This window comes from Zosterops lateralis (assembly GCF_965231275.1).
Source record: "Zosterops lateralis genome assembly, chromosome: 3".
Taxonomy (NCBI): domain Eukaryota; kingdom Metazoa; phylum Chordata; class Aves; order Passeriformes; family Zosteropidae; genus Zosterops; species Zosterops lateralis.
This window is the reverse complement of record NC_139764.1, coordinates 107641901-107663370: the sequence shown is the minus strand read 5'-3', so window position 1 is coordinate 107663370 and position 21470 is coordinate 107641901. Positions and strand designations below refer to the sequence as shown.

Sequence of the window (21470 nt, the reverse complement as noted above, 5' to 3'; positions counted from 1 at the left end):
ACCAGCTGCTCCTACTGAGCTAAATATCTTTTGCTGGTGATAATAGCAGTAGGCACAGATCCTCTCAGCATGCAGCCCAGAGGGACACTAGAAATACTCCCTCACCACTAAAATTATCTGTGGCCTTTTTTTTTGTTTGTTTGTTTGTTTTTCCTTAATATTTTCCCATGGGGGTTCTGTGTGGTCACTGCAGCCCTCAGCAGGGCCTTACCATCTGCTGGGATATTTTCTTTCTTTCATATTACATTAAGTTATAAAGAAAGTAGGACTGTAATCAGTGCAGCAAATGGTAGGGAGGGCTGGAAGTGGGGATTGGGCCATTAGTGATAGACAAGATTTAGTGGTCAGCCTGGCAGTGGTAAGTCAATGGTTGGACTCAGTGATTTTAAAGGTCTTTTCCAACATAAGTTATTCTATCATCTGTCTCTGCTCTGAATGGCATCAGGCTCCACTGGCTTTCCTCTCAGAGGAAAAAGGGAGGATTTGAGGTATTTTTGAGAGGGCATGGCTCCTGCATTCTTAGCACCCGGCTCAGCAGAGTTCTGGCTGGCAAGGGTTTAAAAACTCTTTTCAGATCCCTTGTTGAGGAAAGGACCCCTTGTTCCCTATTGCTTGATCACTCTCATTCAAGTACACCTACAGGACCTTAGCCAACAAATTTATTTCTATTTTTATTTTTCTTTAACTTCTACCTCTCATCAGCTGGAGTGATAGATCATTATCAAGCTACATTATAGAAGCATTAGGATAAAGCATGCCACCCTGCTTGCATGTTAGTTTATCTTAAAAGCTTAAACTGTTCAACAGAGGGCAACCAGGAATGTCTGCTGAAATACATTGTGTGATAAACATCCTAATGAAATCAATGCAGTTGTTTCTCTCTCTGATAAGGACATTCTTACTCTACTGTAGGTCACAGAAAGTATTATGCTAAAAACCACAGAAGTTAGGATGAAGCAAGTTGCTTTTCAGCCAGCTGTCAGTTTTCAAGCTAAAATAAAAAAAAAAAAATTAAAAATTTAAATCCCCTTTCATTTAAGGTTTAACATATTGGGCTGCTCATGTTCCCCTTCAGCCTCACTGTAAAACTTTGGAGGAAGGTTTTTTCTCCTCAATCAAACTGATTTTTCTGTCCCTGTCTCCAGTACAGTTATGCATGGAGACCTTGTACCAGTTGATCCCTATTACACAGCCACCCATTACCAAAAATTCTTGCAGCATTCCTTTCCAGAGCAAAGCACGTAATGCTGATTCATGTCAGCATTTTCCCAAACATTTTTATGTAGCAGTTTTCCTGCCCTTGCAGCTGTGTAGGTGCTCCTGCACTGTTTGCTGTGCAGCTGTTCTGTATGGATGAAGGATGGAGGGAGCATCCAGAGCAGGTGAACACTGAGGGCAGCACATTTGAGGTAGAGCTGCACCTTGGCTGGCTGGGAACAGGGACAGAGTGATGGCCAAGGTGTCCATTCACACAGCAAAAATGAATTGTATGAAAGTGGCCATGAGAAATTATCCGGGAAATAATTGTCTCTCTGCTGCAATAAAGAAGAATTCAGTTATTTCCAGCTACCCAGCAATGATGAGACTCATATCACCAGCTGGCCGAGAAAATTTAGTTCATAGTCCCTGTGAAGAGTCAGACACATCCAAAGGATGCTCTGCTCCATCCTGAGGTACAGGTCAAAAGCAGATTTGCTCTCTGCAGTTGTCTGTCTCTCTCCACTTAAAGCAGAGGCATGATATTACTTAAGACTTGACCCCAAATTTTATCATGCTAAAAACTGCCTGACCTGCTTTGTCATTCCTGGCTCACACCAACATCTTCACAGACACATCCTGCTGGGTAACAAACCCACAGCCCTTCAGCCCCTTCCCAGGGATGTCATGGACTTCTAGGGTGATTTTTAAGTGAAAGAGAGAAATACACAGAGCACCCAAAAGGGAATCAGAACCATCTTTCTGATGACTCTGGGCCTGTGCCCCTACCCTTAACAGGTCTGGGTTTCTAGATTTTGATGAAAGAAACAAGAACAGATGAAAAGCGTTTCAAGAGACTTATATATTGTAGTATTAATAGCAGAGAATAAGAGAAATATCCCTAGAAGTAAATCAAATTATGGAAGAATTCACACGGGTGCAATAGCAAAGTGTGACTGCTGTTAGAGAGCTCTTCTCTTTGGAGGAGCTTCTGGCAGTGTACAGGCTGTTTCTGAGTGCTGCTCCTCACTTTGTTCCTTCAGTGCCACCCTGCCAGGTTTTCTGAGAATCATAGTGTGGTCAGGGTTGGAAGGGACCTTTGAAGGTCAGCTAGTCCAACTCCCTCCAATGAACAGGAACATTTTCAGATCAGGTTGCTCAGCCACGTCCAACCTGGACATGAATGTTTCCAGGGGCATGGCATCCACCATCTCTTTGGACAAGCTGTCTCTGTGTCCCACCACCTTCAATGGGCACCTCTGTCAAGGCAAGGGAAGGACAGAAGGAAAGGAGAAAAAGTTCTGACTTCATCTTCTTCTTCCCTTGCACATCCCGCTGGAAGCAAATACAAGAGAAACCCTCTCCCTCCTATACCAGCTTTGCTTCTCTCCTAGACTGTATTTCAGCTCTACATCCTTTGCAACCTTCTTTCATTCTTTGTCCTATCTTCAAGCTCCTCATTGCTCAACCATTCCCTTCACTCACAAGGTCAGATACCCATTCAGTTCATCTCAGATCCCATCCCAGTTCCTTTTGGAAAGGAGGAATAGATTAACTGCAGAGCTTTGTCCCCAGCTGTCCTGAACAGCACCTGTGCACCCAAGGACACGGTGGTGTCCTTGAAGCTGATGAGCAATACTCACGTGGGCTGTGATCACTCATCTCCCAGGTGGGAAGGGTGCTGGAAGATATGGGGGTCACAGACAGCACAAAGAGAACTGCAAGCACTGGGAGATAATTTTGGGATACAGATGGTCTCTCTACCTTTTTCTTCTCTGCCCTCCACTGAGAGCGGGACACAGGCACAGCAGTGAAACAGCTTTGGTACAGACTGTTCAGGCAGGTGAGCTGGTGTCTGCACCCCAGCCCCACGAGATGGGTGCAGGGGTGAAGGGCACAGCTGTTTTTGGATGCCCAGCAGCCTGTGGATGCTGGGATGGCTCACTCAGGAGGAAAGTGGGTGGCTCAGCACAGCTTATTGTAGGAGATACAAGTTCACCTTCCAGAGGAGATCCGTGTCAGCAGGATCTCTGAAGTCATAGGTTACCTGGGTGTGTAAATCTACCAGGACAGGTATTAAAACATGACTGTCCTCTTGTTTTCAGCAGGCACAGAGCCCCTGCTCCCTCCCCACCATACATTGTCCTCAGAGTTTGTGCTCTGCCCTGCCCAGGATCCCAAACCCTCGAGGCAGCACCTTGGGACCAGCCTCTGCTTTTCACAGCTTGTCCCTGCCAGCTGAGGAATCACAGAGGAAAAGGTACGGCTGCATCTGGCCCCTAAATCCTCCAGGATGAAGGATGATGGTAAAAGCAGCCAGTGCAGATCAGAACTTTTGCAAGGAGATGTAAGTGGGGGGAAATTCAAGCTCCTGCATTGCATGGTAGAACTGTGACTCTCCACCTATGCAAACTGGGAAAACATTTAAGCCTCTGCCAGTTGCTAAGTCATGAAAACTGCCTAGGTACAATTAAAAAAAGAAAAAAGTTTTGGTCTCTGTGGTCTTGCCCACAGCTACTCTTCATCCCAAAGGATTTTGTTTGTGCCAAGGAGAAACACAGTAATGAATCACTGACAGCAATGCCTCGAGGGAATTGCATAAAACACCAATATTTGGATAGATACAGTTAAACACTCTCACTGACATATGCAGGAATGTGTTTGAAGAATGCAATTACCATCTCTCATGTTTGGCAGTCTCTGTGAATCTATATCATGAGTACTTTTAATCAATGAATGCTCTGTATTAATTCTGATTTCCCCCACAGCTTAAGCACAATATTAAAAATGTTCAAACGAAAGGGAGAAAATGGCAATGAGTGTTTAAAAAAATAAGTGTTTTTTCAGTGCAACCAGTGGTCCATCCAGCCCAATTTTCAGTCTCTGTCCATTTCTAAACTATGATGCAACAAAACAGCATCTTCTACAATGCAGATGGAAGATGCCTTTGGGAGTCTCAGAGTATAAGTTGATTTTCCAGCTCTTCAACAAAAAAAAAAAAAAATTAAATTAGCTGCTTGAAAGGAGGAGGAAGAATGGAACTGTTCAGTTTTTTGAATAAATAAATCCTTCTCCTAAATGCAGTTATTTGAATTATATTAGCAACAAAAAGTAAGTGAATTAATGAATTAAAGCTAATTTGTACCCCAGTGAAATTCAACGGTTTTCTTATCTCAAGAGGGTCATGGATTTCTCCAAAAGGAATAAACAGGACAATGTTCAACCAAAATTCCTTCTATTTCTTGAGAATATTTAATCTTAAGATTTCTTGAGGCCCATGGAGATATAGGTTAAATAAAATCTTTATTACTAAATTTAAAAAGACAGCAGAATACACCAAAAATATAGAAAACCTTCTTTCTTGTCTTCTTTCCATATCAGCAAAAGCAAGAGACATAAAACTGCTTGAAAAACTTCATCCCACACTCCATGAGCCCAACCTAAAGAGATTTGTGTGAATGAGAGCGGGATCCAGTGACTGTCCCTAACAGGAGATTCTAAAGGGAAGACACAGGTTTTCACTGGAATATTTGTGGACCCTCTTGATTTGTGAGCATCCCACTGTGTGCCTATTCTAATTGCTTTCCCTACACCACTTGAAGTCCAATACACAGAAGAAATAGGAAGGAAAACTGCCAGAAAGTGAAAGGGATTGGATTTGCCTGGTTTTATTACTTTATTTAAAGGAAATGTTAAAAAACAAACAGCAGAGAATAAAAAGTGAGCAGCAAAGCCAATCCACAGGAATCATTTAAGCTCCTACAATCTGAAGTTTCAATAATGATACAGAAAAGGGTGCTCTTTTCTTTTTAAATTATGTTTTATGTTGGCAAATATCTCTTTAATTTTATCTGTCTCTGCTCATCCAGTTTTCTCCTGGGACCGGTAGCCAAAGTACTGAAACACTGCAAAAATGTTCTATCAAAGGCAGGAAGAAAAGAAGTAACTGAGAATCAGACAGAACCAAATGTGATGTGGCAAGATTTTGAGGCTAGAATGGTTTTGAGGTTGATTTACAGGTAACTGGATTAGCTAAGCCCAGCCTTTGAATACAAGATGCTGCTGTGCTCTTATCCAAGTCCTAGCAGGGACCTCTACTCTCACAATGCTCAGTAAGATATAACAAGGCACTGCGCAAAGCAGATACAGTTGAGGACACTTAATACTCGTAGTTGAAAATTCCTCTTTTTCTAAGAGATAATTAATCAGTTTTCCCTCTTTTTTATTATTCTCAAATTTGGCATTGTGAAGCAATTTCTCTACCGTGAAGCATCCCTCCCTTCTCTCCAGCACACACTGGTTTTTTAATGAGTTTGGCCATTTGTTAGCTGGAGAGAGCCAAAAAAATGTCTAGTTTCAGATGTTTTCCTTTTTTTTTTTTTTTTTTTTTTTTTTTTTTTTTTTTTTTTAATGCTGCTGGACGAGGATCTGGGAAGGGGAAGTGGGAATGAGGCATTTAAGTAGGCCTGTGTTTATGGATTAAAATCTAACTAAAGCTGGGGTTCTGCTGGCTCCCACCCAGGGTACCTTTGAGTTCAGTACATTCATAGAGATTTTTGATGCCCACATTTGAACATCAGCAGGTAGCTTTTATATTTGTAAATTCTGTCTTGAGGTCACCTTGTAATGTGTTCCCTTCATAGTAAAACCTTGTGCTCTTAGTAGCCCAGAGAGATGAAGGTGTTGTCATGTGAGGTTCTCTAACCAGTCTTCTTTAATTCATATCCCAGTTTAAAAAGTAAAGCCCACAGCATCAGGTGAGGTGTCTGGGGACGTGGTTTAGCGGTGGACTTGGCACTGTTGACTTAATTGTTGGACTTGATGTTCCTTCCAACCAGACTGGTTCTATCATTCTCCACTTTGGGCTTCCCATTGCCTCTCATCACTGCAGAGCTCTTACACTGGATGTTTACCGACACTGCCAGGGTTGGATTTCTGTATTTTCTCACTCTTACTCTGTGGGAGAGGGTGTCTTGCACTGTCTCAGCACAGGGCACATTGCAGTGATAAACAAGTGTTAACACAACAGAGTGAGACAACCAGGAAATTTTGCATGCCAAACCCTTCACCTAGAGATTGTAGGGGCTGCCACTGAACAAGGTCTGCACGCCTGGAAAATTATCTCAGTGCAGCCTCTGTGCTGTGGAGGACTGGCCAGACACAAAAAAGTCCAGCAGATGCTGAGGTCTCGGTTCAGACCATAATCACTGGTCACCAGTGAGGTTCTGGCAGGGCCCAGGACCCTGCTGTGCAAGGTGCTGTGCAAACACCTAGCTGGAGAAGCTGCCCATGCTCCACAAATCTTCCCATTCTGCTGCTGGACTTTCTTTAGTCACTGTATTTCTCAGTGTGAACTGGTGATACTGCCAAAGGAGAGATCCTTTTCGTCTCTGTCCTAAACTTGCATCTCCTCCCTGCCAAGCTGGGCAGCAGCTGCTCCTGTGGTGTGTGATGAAATGGATTGGAAAAATAATCCAGGTTTATGCAAACTGAGCAGAGGGGAGAAAATAAAAAAAAATTTAAAAATATATATTTAAAAAAAAAAAAAAAAAGGAAAACCAAAGATTTAATCCCCTCCTTGCTGCCATCTGGCAGAACATTTCTTTAATTTTCTCTGCTCAGACCCCCAGTCTGGTGGTGATGTCAGCTGGACCACATCTGAACAGCCCCATCCTAAAGGTGGCTGTATTTCACAGCTGAATATTTGTCCCTACTCTGGGTACACAATCCCCATTATCTTCAAGGAGAGTTTCTGGTTTGGATGTGCCTCTTCAGCCAGAACAAAGCTCAAAACATGAGAAGACACAATTGAAGCTCTCAGGTCCTGAGTCAGGCTGCCTAACCAAGGGGTCAGGTTAGAAATGTCAGGACTACTGTGAAAATGCCAGGACTACTTCACTGCCTGCTACAGAAAAAGAGGAAAACAGGGCACCTCTGGAGGACAATTTTTATCTTAAATAGACTGAATCTCATTCTTAGGGATTTTAGTCCTCCTAAAGCCTACAATACCCTAAAGCCTAGTTTATGTACCTTCATAAAATGCTTAAAGTTAGGTTATATGTGTTCCAAGATACAATGTGTATATGTTAATGTAGTGCTGCTGTTAAGAATGAGCTCAAGATACAAAGTAGGATAAATATTTAATTACTGTGTATAAGCACTTCTGTAGAAATGCAGAAATTCTCTGTAAATAATAACAGTAATAAAAGCCATCTTTTCAACTTATTTCGGATGTTTCCTTGCAATACATCAAAGCTTTTCTCCCCAAATATATATTTTACAATTACTGTAATGCAATAGCTGTTAAAAAACATAAAGGGTTTTTCAAAATCACCTGCTGTGCAAAATGAGTTTTCAATTTTATATTAGTGTAGTTTATTTGGAAAGGTTTTGGTTCTGACAGAACAGGAAGGATTGGACTTTTAATTCTAAAACAAAAATGTTGCAGATGGTGGGACCTTGTGGTATCTAGCCACCTTTGGATATCAAGCAAATATTTAGGGAAAAATTCTGATAGAGTAAGCCAAAGAGTCATCAGATGGTAAAGCACTTCCAGATGATGGAATTTCAGCATTTGTCTTCTGAGCACTCTGCAAAATCTCTGTCTCCCTGCTGCAATAAACTGCCAATATCTGGCAATCTATTTTGGATGAGGATGGCATTTAATTCCAGTTCCTTCAGTGGGAGCTAATTCCTTATTCAGATTAATGTGTTTTAGTTCTTTTGCAACTGTCTAATAATAATTTCCAAAAAGAGTTTTTCAAAGCTCTGTCAGAGATTTGGAGTGAGAAAAAGATGCAATGGACTTGAGAAGGAGCCTGGATTTTCCCTGTAAAATTATTCTGGGAGGTTTTTTTTCTCATGTCAGTGCAAACACAGATTATCCCCTAGGATTTTTGGAAAAGCTTCACCTGACATGAGCCTTTTCTGTAAAGATCTCTAGATTTAGCATATCCTCATGCTTACAGAAATTTCATGGAACTTTTTTTTTTTTTTTTTTTTGGTGATTTGAAATAAAAGTATAATGGCATTCATCTTACCTAATTTTAACCATCTGAAAGGTTAATGCATAACATGAATACTGTTTCTCTGGTCCATGATGTCTCTGAATGGCGAGTTTCTCCTGTCCTAATGTAGATGTTCAGAAAAACTGAAATTAATTACTCCTGGACATTCACCCTTCTATCCTCTGGTTGCACATTGGGCCCACTTTAGAATCGATGCTGAATAGAAAAGGGCTCATAATTAGAGGAAACAGATGTGCTGCTATCATGACTCTCTGCATGAGCACCTAGAAATTTCTCCACCACAGACCCTCATTGGAGGGATCACATCTTGAAGACCAGGACCCATCCACTGCAGCAAAGGCCCTGATGTTGTGGACAAAAAGAGAAGAAATGACCTGACTCCACAATTGTTTTCACAAACACCACCAGCCATTTCCTAGACAATTGGTCTAGGAAATCATACTCAAGTTTGACAAGAAATAATAGGATATGATCCAGCTGACTATGTCATAACTATCCTTTTCAACTAAGTTTTAGGACCCTCTGCTACCATAAGTTTTCCCTGGCACAACCAGAATACAATTAAGAAATGACAAAATTCAACAGGGACAAAACAGAGCCAATTTGTGACATTAGAGGTACGAGGATTTTTAAATTTGAAACATTGGGCAACAATCAAACAATGCACAACATGAAAAAAGGACTTTTAAAAATCATCCAAGTCAAATCCACCATCAAAAATTCATAGTCAGAACAAAACTCCGGAAGAGGACTTGTTTCATTCTAGAAAGTTACAAAATGAACAAAGAAAGGCAACATTCTATCAAGGCTTCCCTGACAATTTAGCATATGCTCTGCAGCCTCTAAAGCACTGTTCAAGCTCTACACAGGGAACTCTGTGTGTCCTGCTGAGCTTGATCTGCAAGAAGGTGAAGGAGGAAGGAGAACATTGAGTGCTGAAATCGAGTACTTTGCAAGTACACACTTGCAAAGCAGTGTCAGAGTCAGAGGTAAAAGTAGGTGCCCTTTCTCTGGGGGCTGCAAAACTCCAGCTCCAACATCAACTTTTTATTTGACCTTGGTCATGTCATTTAAGTGCTGCACCTTCACTTTAAGATTGGCAGAACTCACCTAACAGGAATCAGTGCCAAGGGAGGACCCTATGTTGCTCTTTAGGCTCCAGAACGCGACCAAAGCTCTCCAGAAAATGGTATTATTTTCTGCTCAGCTTTCTAACTGCTCTGGATCTGCCTGTGTAAATTCTGTGACTCAAGCTGCTGCTGACATGTCCTCCTTGCTTAATATTATCTGTGAACTTCACTCCTGTGCAATTCAATTCTGTTTCCTGATAATTAATAGAGATGTTAGATGAGACCAGACCTAACACAAATTCTCCAGATACCCTGCAAGATACCTTCCATAAACTTGTTACATTATCATTTATCATCATTCCTCGTTTACAATCTTTCAGCCAGTTTCCAACCCATATGACTGATTTCCCATCCAAGCCAATCTGAATTAATTTCTCCATTAGTGTTTCCTCATAATCCTGCACAGGCCAGGGAATGGGTTAGAATGACCTTCTAAGCCTTTTATGTGTTTGACCTCTTGATGTTACATGGAAAAGGCTCATAAAACTCCAACAGCTCTTTGAATTTCTTCAGCAGCACCACAGCCCTCCTTTATGATGGGAAAAATCAATGTAAAGAAGTCACAGCAGAATATGAATTCTTGTCTGCATAGCCCTGCACCAAAACCACCATTCCACACCCCAAACTGCACATTTTACCAAACAACATCTGGAATGTTGTCCTTTGTGTCCACTGTATCCTCAGTGAGGAAGTTGTGGGAAAAGCCAATGCAAATAGTTTAGGTGTGAACCTGAGTTTTTTGGGCTTCATTCTGGGCTATTCCCTATCCTGGTTATCTTTTTTTTTTTAGCTGCTCTAAAAGAAATGAAAACACATCCCATTCTGCCTTATTTTTCTTTGGGTTTTTTTACTACTTTAAAATGTAATTGGGTTTTCTACAATGAAAGTATCAGAATAGTTCCTAAAGGAGCTTTGTTCAGATCTGTTAAGCAGTGACAAATGATCTGATTTAACTTGCCTTTTGAGGTGAATGTTGTGATGAAAAGACCATGAATCTAAGGCAATTACAGCATTTGGCATTTATATAAGACAAATTTCCCTTCAAGGATGTCCTCTTTCTCTCACTTCCAAAATTTTGAGGCAAGAAAATGGTAAAAGTTGTAAGGATACAAGCTTTATTCTTTTAGGAATCAAAAAAACCAAAACACATTTTTTCTTTAAAATTGAATTCCCAAAACCAAAAATGAAATGCTTTATGATAGTAGGGGACCTCTTAAGCTTGTCAAGCTTGTGAAATTTATTTTTGGGTATATACCTAAAGCCTAATGCTTGTGCTAATCTTGAAGCCTGGGGAAAGAAAAGAGTGGAGAGACATTTCTAAATCTTCAGAAATATTCATATTTCTCTGCTGGTGTCCCAAATTTCTATGCCATTTACATTCCAATGACAAATCTGTTGTGCACTGACTGAGTGACCAGTGTTTTCTACATGCAGTTGGGAAATCAGTTATGGACAGGAAAATGAATGTTAGTTAACAAAGAATCACCACTCTTAGAATATTGATTGCCACATATTCCAGCCACTCTCAAAGAAAAGTGGGTTTGTCATCTGGATGCAAAAGTCTACATGGTGAAAGCTCTTTTGGAGGATATTTTGTGCTTATCTGTGAATAAAGCCTCACTCAAAGAGTCAAGAACATGAACAAAATGAACTGTGAACAAAATGAACTTTTTAGGGGGAAAATGCACATGAATATTTCCATGTTGCATTAACTGAGCACTGAATTTGTTCATGTATTTGTTTAATGTATTAAAATCTGCACTAAGAAATCATTCTGGAAAATTATTAGGAAAAAGGTGATTTATATTTAAGTCACAGATTCTGTCAAAGAGATGGAATTGCATCATGAAATACTGCTAACAACATCTTTCTTCTTAATGAACCACACAATTTTTTACAACCTAAACTGGCTTGGAAAACTGGAAGCCAGGATTCATTTGTCCCATCAATACAGTGCCTTGCTCTTCACTGCATTAATGAGAATTAGAGCACTCTCCTGGTGGGTAAATTCATGTGCAGGGGCACTGGGCTGTCCTCAGTCAGCTGGGTGAGTTTATTTTGCTGCGATTTTCCTTCCCTAAAGTTTGAACATAGGAAAAGAAATTTCTCTTAAAGTGACTTTGGGTTTTCTCCCTCCTTTATTTTTTAATCTAAAGTATAATGTGAGAGAAAAATATTTTTTGATTCATTTTGAAAGACTACCTAGAATGAACCATTTTAATACAAAGAAAGAAGAACATTTTTTTAGGGCCATGTCAAAATGAAACTATGAGAACCTGACCTTATCCTTCCACTCTCCAAAATGAAATTAGGGGCAGGGTGGACATTGTTTCAAAAATTCTTTTGGTTTCAAGAGTACTGTAACTTCAGATAGAAAAAGATGCAGCTGGAGATTTTTGGGCCAGCCAGGTCATGCATGTTTTAGTTCAGGTAATTCAGCATTTAGAACAAAAGCAGCAAAACCCTCCACGGCCACCCCTGAATCGTAGCACCCTTTAGGAAGCTGTTGACACGTGTGCAAAAATGCACCATGCATTGAATAAGGATAACACCTGCCCATCAGGCTGACAACACTCCTGTAACACTGGTGGAAACAATTACACAAAGTGTAAGAGAAGCAAGACCCTGTCTTACACAAGGGCAGCTTTTCTGTCTTGTTTCAGTGCCAGGGTTGGGTGTCCCAGAACTGGCCCTGTAGGTGTTTTTTATCCTTACATATTGTGAGAGGATACATGTCAGATATTTGGGCTTCTCTGTGGAAGTATTTACTGGGGCCTCCCAGGTCTCCCCCCATTAGCACAAGGAAATAACTGGAGATGGATCTTTAACCCTCCTTGCTTACACTGCATTGCACTTGGAGCCTCAGTGGTGTGTGTTGCCTTCAAAGGTGTGGGGCAGGAAGGCAGGACAGCTCTTTACCGTCTCAGATGGCCTCAGCACAGACAAGCAGCTTTAGGGCTTGTGTAACTTTTAAAGAATAATTGTTCTGCAAGACACCAAAATATTTGCCATCATATCTATGCAGGAAATATTACACACGTGTAGTGCCAATTAATTTTTTAGCTGTAGACCATTATCAGACCAAAACTTTCTGCAGATTAGCCAGCTAGTGGCATGCCAGTCTGACAACCCATGATCACCCAGCAGTCTCCTGGCCGTGGTGCCAGTTTGCTGGCAAGAGTGGCCTGGAGGAGGGTGTGTTTGGTGGCAAAACATAAAAGTGGGAAGAAAAGCAGATCTGGCCAACTCACAGCTGTGAAGGCTGTCTGGTGTCTTGCAGAGCTGCTGCTGGGCATGCAGGAGTGCTGTTGTGTAGGAATTGCCTATCAATGTATGAGTGGTGCTAAGGAGAAAAAAAAAAAAATCAGCAAAATTTCATACCAGAGCTGCCACCAGAAAAAAGAAAAATGCCAGTTTTCCCTTAGGCTGATTCCACAGTAAATGTTTTTAGATGGAAGTCTTCCTGCTGCCACCAGCTCACCCTTGCTAGTGTCATCAAAGATCTCCAGCACTTCACCTTAAGATCCTGCTCTCAAGTGGCCTGACCAGGGAAAAAGTGAGGCCAATTCACACCCAGTGAGTCCAGGGCTGGGGCAATGACATGTGCCACTGCATGTGAACATCTCTGCAATGCTCAGGAGCTCAGTCACTGCTCTGTGCCTTTGTAGGATGCTTCATAGCCTCACTTCCAAGAACTACCGTTACTGCCTACTCCCCACAGGAGCACCTTTCCTCTTAGTGGGTAGGAAAAGAGAGAACAGGATAAATCCAGCGAGGAAAAGAGACATGAAAGACTTCATACCTTGTTCCTTCAGCCTCTCACTGTCTTACCCTCTCCTCTCCTCTCCATCACATACAGTGTCTGCTTTCCTACATTGTTGAAGGGATTCATTTGTATTTAAAACTGTTTTACAGCTCAAGTCCCAGCCACATCTCGTTGTTTGCATCATGAGGGGACAGTGAATGTGGGGCCTGCATAAATTAAAAGCTTTCAATACCAATATGAGATCACAGTTTCCCCAACTCCAATCACTTCTTTTGGAAACCAGTCAGTAGGTTTTTTACTCTGACCTCTGTAATAACCACTGCAAAGAAGTTTTCTCTCAATGTCTGAGGAGGTTTAATACAGGTTTTCCTCTTACATTACTGTTTTCCAAACACCTACCACAGCCTTACCTACATCCTTTGCCAAATAAGATATGCATGTAAATGCACACCCACATATGCATAAAAGATGTTAAATAATTTAAGAACTTCCTTTTGGCTCTATTTATCAATCTAAGTTTGTCCTTACAAGATTCCTCTCACTTCTACCCTAGAATAGATATAAGGATCTCCTCTCCTCTCCTCTCCTCTCCTCTCCTCTCCTCTGCTCTCCTCTCCTCTCCTCTCCTCTCCTCTCCTCTCCTCTCCTCTCCCTTTCTCTGGGAATATGTCATGTCTTCTTTAATAATGCTAATCAATTTTATTCTCCTGCCTTGCTAGCTGGTACCTGATTTTTTTTTTTTTTTAAATTCTTGTTACAGATACCAATACCCATCTGTTGTAAATCTGAAGACAGAAGTTCAGTGCCCTCCAAAAGCTCACACAGCCAGCACAGTAAGGGGCTACAGAGACCCTTTTTGGAAAACATAGGGATGACTGTTATCAGAAGATACCATGTCAGTGTAGAAACATTGGCAAGCATTAACCAAATATTTAGTAAAGGAACTAAATGGTTTTTATGTCCACAGAGGACTATCCTTTTTAGGAAAATGGCAAAGTTCTACTGGGCTTTCTCCCTTTGGCAAGCAGATGACATCCATCCCAGATCCACAGGGATGAGCCATTATTACTAGCAGAAGGGATTTGTAATTGCATCTTGCTCTTCTCTCCTCCTAAACAACCTTCCAATTGCTTCTTTATTATTATTCACATCGAGGCCTGGCACTGCACAAAGGGCCATGTTCCCCTACAAGTGCTGACAAAACTAAAAAGTGGAATAGCTGGGAGGGAAAGGCACAAAGCAGACAACCAAGGTCATCCGAAAGGTCAATGGAGAATATTTTCTTTGCAGTCTTCTATATGGCCAGAGCTCTCAGCTGCTGGATGGGAAGGAATGAGCCTCACACTCAAGAACTTGCTCTCTACACTCCTGGTCAGCGGAAGGTGGAATGGCCCTCAGAGATTGACAAGGAGTCATTCCGTCATTCTGAACTGAAGAGTGGTAATTCAAAAAGAACACCCAAACACTTGCTCTTGTTTTGCCAGGTGTCTGCTGCCTTTCTGGTGTTTGTTTACACTGGAATGGCTTATCCTGGTACGTGTTAACCCAGTTTCATATTCCTGATGCAGTCAGGGCTCACAGTCTGGCCTTGCTTTTACAGAAGAGAGTTATCTTAACGCCTGGTCTATCAAAGCCAAGGAAGAGACTTTTCCTAGTGGACTAAGCAAAGGAAGGAGTGCAGAATTCTCCTAAAAATGCAAGGAAACACCTAATTTCTTACCCAAACTGAGCAGACAGGCTGTCTGATCACATCCCCAAAAGCTGATATCTGCAGACACATCTCCCAGCCAAGGCACAGTTCCACCAGTGACCCAAGTGAGGAAGGTCAGGAGCCTCCCCAGTGCTGCTGGACAATATGGAAACACGTCGGAAGAGTAAAAGTGCATTTTTTCCCCCAAATTAGTTTCCCAATCTGTGAGCTAGAAGATGTTCCTAGACTTCAAACATTTTCCACTTGCTTTCATGCTTCTGAGCAGCTATTCTGAGCTCAGCCTGCCCAATCCTGTCTTCATCTGCGAGGCTGAGATGAAAACTATCTGCAGCCTCCAGCCTCCCTTTTCTGATCTCCCTGCACATTTTATTATTTTGCTTTGACTTAGTAGCTTTTTTCCAGCCATAGAGAACTTCACAAAATCCTGAGCCACATGCTTGGATTGGGACAGGTGGTGTCACAAATGGGTGCAGAGCCACACTGCCTCTAAGGAAGCATCTGCTCATTGGAGTGAGGGCAATCTTACACTCTAACTGATTTTACTGAAGGGATAATCAGTTTGTGGATATTATTGGTGCACAGATACCTACTCTGATGTAAGTGAGCTCTGTTTTCCTATCTTCTCTGTCCCATAGAGGGGTCCCCCTCAGGGACATCTAAGGAGGGACTAATCTTAGAGCAGTCAGAAAGACTCCACAAATGCAAATGGAGCAAGACTCATTTAAAGTACAGCTGCTAATGTGAGAAAAATTGAGAATCTGGCCAGCAGCAAAACTGCAATTAGAGGTTTCAAGATGTTAAATGAATGCAAGGAATGCTTCAGCTTAAGCAAGAGCAGATTCAATATCCAGCTGATGTGTTTATCACAAATGTGGTAATAGAGATTTCTGGTTTATTGGCTGCTATTTCGCCTAGTGTTCATAAATGTCTGATACTTAATTAATTGAAGGCAGTATTACAGGAACCAATCTGCTGACAAAGGTTTCTTTAAACTAGCAGTTGTCATATTTATTTTGATCTCAGACAGGCAAGTTCTTAGTTATTATCTTTTCTCAGACAAACTAGCAAATAAACATGAAAAGAAACAGTAAAGATGAAATACCTGAAAAAATGTTTTTATGCTTTTTTCTCCCCTTCCACATAAAGACTGTGCTCAGAAATAACTTTCATTATTTTTGTTTGGAGTTTTTTTGTTTGGTTGGTTTTTTCCTGGAATAGGACAGCAAATTTCTGTGGTTATAGGCGAATCAGGGTCAAAAAGCAATCTCTTCCGTCATATTTCATGGTACACAAGAAGTAATCCTCATGTAATCAATAATTCTGTTTATACCAACAAATAAACTGTGCCTCAGACCACATTGTGGCCCTGGAGGCAGGGGCACAATGTGCTCACTTCTAAGAACACCACACACCACTATCAGCAGGATGGAGCAGATTTACCAACCCGGAGCGGACTCTTTCCCATGCTGTCTCCCAAATCATGCCCAGTCACTGTTCTGGAAGCCTCAACTGACAAAAACAATCCAAAACTTGAGATTTAACAATTTCATGACTGGCAGTGAGTGCTCAGTGTAGATTTGCCCAGTCTGTGAAACTTAGGGTACAGTCGAGACCGCAAGCACAGGCGCATCATTTTTATGTCCTGAACTGAGGAAAGCATGAGCAATGTTTCTCCAGGAAGTATTTCAAAAGTTTTCATCAAGATTTCATATATCCAGCTTTGTTTTCCTGCTCTGCCATGGTCTATCTGCATGACCTTGGGCAAGTCACTCTCTGGCTGGGCTGCAGACTGCAGTGAACAGGCTACTGTGTCCCCAGAGCGATGGGAGCTGGCATTTTCCTTCTGCCTGGTTCACCTTCACTTGCCTGCAATGACCCCTGAGCAGACAGAGGGGATTTTAAACCCACCTCAGGCATTTGAAAGCACCCTGCAGTCTGTGCTCTGAATGTGAGTGCTGTGTCTTTGCTCCTTCTCTGGCGAGGGGAGAGACCAAGTTCCTGACTTACGGAGGAAGAGTGAAAGTTAGAAGCATTTAGGGCTATAAGTTCTTCCAACACTACAGCCAGTAACAGTTAAACAGTTATCCTTCACATCCAGATTTCCTCAGGAAAAGCCAAGCAGTTTCATCAGATTTTGCAGCCCAATAACAGCTGCTTCAAAACTGGAGCAGTTTGCTGAAACCTGCTTGAGCGGTTCCCACAAAGTTCCTGTGGGAAACCTGCCAAGAACTCACCCCCTGCCAGCCTTCAGCCAGCCTCACCTGAGAGGTTTGAACTGATTTGGCCTCCATCAGGACATGAGAAGAGAGGCAAAGTGAAACCTTCTCACAAGGCTTGAGGGAAATAAAAAACTACAAGATTTTTTCTCAGCTCCCAGATAGGGCAGGAGTGGAACAGCTCAAAGCTGTCATTGTGGTTCCCAGACCAGCATATTTGACACTTGACCCATGTCAGCTGTAAATGAAACATGTATGGGGCACCTTCATAGTATGTATACCCCCCCTATTGTTTTTAGAAGATTTTTTTTTTTTTTTCAATTTGAGGGCCTTATTAAAAGAACAAAACAGAGCAAAACCTACCAGTATTAACCAAGCAATGTGACTTTGGGGAGAGTGAGGCAACCTAGAAATTACTGGTGGATCCTAATGGTGCAGGAAAGTTGAGCTGAGAAGAATCCCAGTGGACCAGTGGGTGCGATGACCAGTGAGTGTGATGAGCACTGGCCCACAATGAATAAGAGCAGGCAGATTTGCCCTCTTGTTTGCAGTCCCATGAGGTTTAGCCACAACTTTTCCTTAATGTCACAACTAAAGTATAAAGAAATATGAAACCTCTCAGACACAGCCACAGAAGTTGTTTCCCTTTGCTGAACATCCAGAAACTCATCTACCCAAGTGGGTGCAGCATCCAAGATGTTTCTGGTTAAACACAATGAGACACCTCAAAACAAGAAATAGAGGCCTGAGTTTCCATAGCCTTTGCTCAGAGATGCAAAGAGAGGGAGGTCAGTAAACAGCCTGAGAATCCACATTAAACCAAGATTTTGCCCATGGTTTGAAGGAGACCATGAGATGCTGCCCACAATTTCCTAACCCTTGGTAGATGGGACAACAGAGATGACAGAGATAAACTATATGAATTAATTTATACAAAACAGTAATTTAATCCCAGCAGCTGCAGCCAAAGAGACCAGAGAAGGTGAGTCTCTGCAGACACACCACTGCTGAAGACCTGTTCAGGACTGACCACAGCTCCATAACAGAGTCCTTACCATAGAGGAAGAAGGAAAATTGTGGCAATGTGTGTTTCTTTTTCTTAGTAAAAGCAGGAACTCTCCCTACCCACAGAAATGTGTTGTAATTGCTGGCTTTTCTCTGAAGTGCAGTCACAGGCTTTGGTGGCTTTACCTTCCTTCACTGGGAAGAGGGCAGAAAGCTCCCTGCTCTGCCCAGCTTTAAACTGAGTTACTTAAGGGCATTTATTCCCTCAGCCACAAGATAAAACACAACTCCTTGGGGGATTAAAGGTGGTGGGATGGTGTTTGGCAGTGCTCAGAGTTAGACTTCTGTGTTTTGGGAAAACCTTTCTCTCTGTGTGAATTATCTGGCAATCCAATAAGTAGCTAATCCAGACCACATTATCTTTTTCTTTGCTTTTATCTTCAAAAAAAGGAGGAGCTGTAGGCAATCTTCTAATGGAAAAAACCACATTGCAAGTGACTGCATCCTAGTTTTGATAACATCAGTTTGGGTTTGTCTAGAGAAGAAAATTAACCTGGACTGAGAGAGTAGGGTCACTATCCAGCTAAAAAGCTGGTTTATAACTCTATTAGTCTAGACTATCATTGTTCTCCACTGAACTACCTTGATTTTAATTCTAAAAATAAGCAAATGTAAAGGATACACTTTAATTCTGCAATAGCGGGATTGTCTTTGCAGTACACTAGAAAATAAAATTTGTTCAGGGATATTTAATTCAGAATAACTTGTTTTTCTGAGCACTCTTTGGACTCAGGACTTTCCAGCAGTAGCAAGGACACCTTTTCATTTCCACACACTCAACTCAGGCAGCCACAACTCTGTACAAAGCAATTACTGTAACATCTACAGCCACGGGACTGAATCCAAGCTGTTCCACCTGGCACTTTTACTGAAGAAAAAAAGACACTCAAATAAAATCAATCTATGTCTCTGCTTCAGCTTTTGCAACAGGGACTGACTTTATGGGATCTTTTTCTGGTAAATGTACAGTAAGAAACAAATTATAACTTCAGGATCTTAGTGCTGGTACTTGCAGGATCATTCCTTACCCCTAAGGAACTGTTTGAAAAAGGGGGAGAGGAAGCCCAGAGATCTCTGGTTTACAAGATGGAGCATATCCTCTCCCCTGTGACCTGAGCCATGAGTAAATAGTGTCCTAGGGAGTTTGTTACACTCTGTTAAATAAATCCTGCCTCTGGTTCAATGCCCAGGGGAGCCTGCAGATATACTGTAATCCACAAAAACTTCTTTTGTGAGCTACCTGCAAACTTTGTACCTTATTTACTCACAGCGGGTTAGTCCTGGTGAGCGGAATTGCTCCAGATGGGAGGGAAAGCAGATGGGTGCTTGTGTGCCAGGGAAATAGTCCTGAGATAACTTGTGCCAAATTGTTTATTCTTTTAATTGGGAGGATTGAAACTTCTTTCACCTTTTACCTTGTTTCAACTTTGCTGGAAGCCTCCAGCTGGTGGGATCCATCCCAAAACTCCAACCCATCCATCAGCGACAGAGTTAATAATTTTTACACTGAGAGAAAAAAAAAACCCAACCCACTTCCCTTAACCTTCTTTGCATGCAGCCAAAGAAGGCAGGACACCTGAAATTGCTTCTGGCCCAAACCTCCTGCTGCTCCTACGGCACTGGCAGGGGCAGAGCGACACAGGACTTCACTGTGCCTTTGAGGAAAGCTTTTTCTGGCCACATTAAAGACAAATTATCCCACCACAGCAGTGAGGCTGGAAAAGGTGACAGTGCAAACCAGCTCACAAACCCCCACCGACCTCCTGTCCCTTTCCCCCCACGTATTGAACCTTCAAGGCATTGCAAGGTCTCCCGGTGCTCAGGCTCCTCACCGCTCCCTTCTTCTCCTGCTCCGGCAGCTTCCAGTCCCCCGCCCTCCCTCCTCGCCCAGAACAAAAGCAAGGCACCGGATTCCGCTGCTTCACGAGGAAAGCCCAGATCACACAGACATTTCCATAGAGAGAGATAGATATGATTATATTTCTCTTTGCTGTTTAGGACAAGAAATGAAGTGCTGCCTCTTTAATTGGCAAAAGCATGCAGTAAGAGCATACCTTTAATTTAGTGTTGGGATAGCTCACTTGCACCCTGGCTGTTGTCTTATTGGAGAGGGCAGCCTGCCTCAGATCCTCTAGCACTGAAATAATATCATCCAGCACGCATTTCTTATCCTGATTTCTCAACACACACAGATGGGAAAAAGTATAATTATAGCCTTTGTAGTTCACCTTCATTTCCAGCACGGCTCGGTGGATCTGCAGGATCACATCAGCCTGATGCAAAATATTGCCTCCGGGTTTGGAGAGGAGAATCACCCTGCCATACCTCCCCGGGGTGTGCAAGTCCGAATACAGCTGGCTTTTGGATTGATCGAGGGAGAAAAGGCTGCTGGCTAAGCTCCTCTCGATCTTGGCCAGGCTGTGGCTGGGGGCTACCAGGCTCTCCAGGTCAGTGTCAGGCTGGAAGCGGTTGAGCAGGCTGAAGCCGAAGATGATGGTCAGGACTGCGGGCACAGTGAGGAAAAACACCGGATGCCTGCTCACGAATAAGCCCAGCTTGTAGAAAAACGACTGGAGCCCTCTGTGTATCACCTGCCGCAGCATCCTCCACCAGATCCAGCCTGCAGATGCTCCTGGCCGTCTTAGAAAGCACATGTGACATGTGTAGCTCCTTACCCCTTCCTGCCAGTTTCCCTTTCTCTCTCCCTCTCTCTCTACTACTCCTTTAAAAGACTGCAGCAAGTTGCAGCAAGACAGCCAAATATTGATCAATGGGGTGTGTGTGTGCGTGCGGGTGTGTGTGTGTGCCGGAGATGGAAGGGACCGGCCAGGGGAGGGGGGTGGGGGGGTGTTCTTGCCATTTTTTTTTTTTTTTTTCCCCTCATTCTCTCCTTTTTTTTTTTTTTTTTTTTTTTTCCTCTCTCCTCCCTCCCCCCAAGCCAGGCAGCATCGCCGCCCCCCTTCCCCTCCCTCCCTCCCTTTCCTCCCCTCCCGCCCGGTGCCCCCCTTTTCCCCGGCGAGGCTCGGGCTCTGCACCGGGAGCGCCGCCGGCTCCGCAGTGCCCGCTCCGCTCCGCTCCGCGCCCCGCGCAGCCCCGCGCAGCCCCGCGCAGCCCCGCCGCTCCGGGAGGTGCTGCCGCCTCCCCCTCCGCCCCTTCATACACACACACACACACGGAATTCGCCGGGGCCGGAGGATGATGCTGCATTTTAACGTCCCCCGACCCCTCCGTGCCCCTCCCTCGCTCCCCCTCCCCATCCCCGCCGGTTGCCGGAGGAGGGAGAGCTCTGCCCGGAGACTTGGCCATCCGCTTTCCTACAGGAGCAGCAGCAGCAGCAGCCGCGCTCCGCTCTCGTCC

The 21470-nt window shown here is 43.0% G+C and overlaps 1 protein-coding gene across 2 annotated transcripts in view; it reads right to left on the bottom strand.

Moving 5' to 3' along the window:
• Positions 1-20767, bottom strand: part of PTCHD4 (patched domain containing 4) — a gene marked incomplete at both ends in the record, with an annotated part of 80766 nt that extends 59999 nt beyond the window's left edge. The window contains one exon of one of the 2 annotated variants that reach the window (XM_083858274.1): positions 20168-20767. In XM_083858274.1, coding sequence (XP_083714400.1) covers positions 20168-20767 — 600 coding nt within the window. The remainder of the gene's footprint in view (positions 1-20167) is intronic. The other variant, XM_083858275.1, reaches the window with a different exon arrangement.
• Positions 20768-21470: the final 703 nt, after the last annotated feature.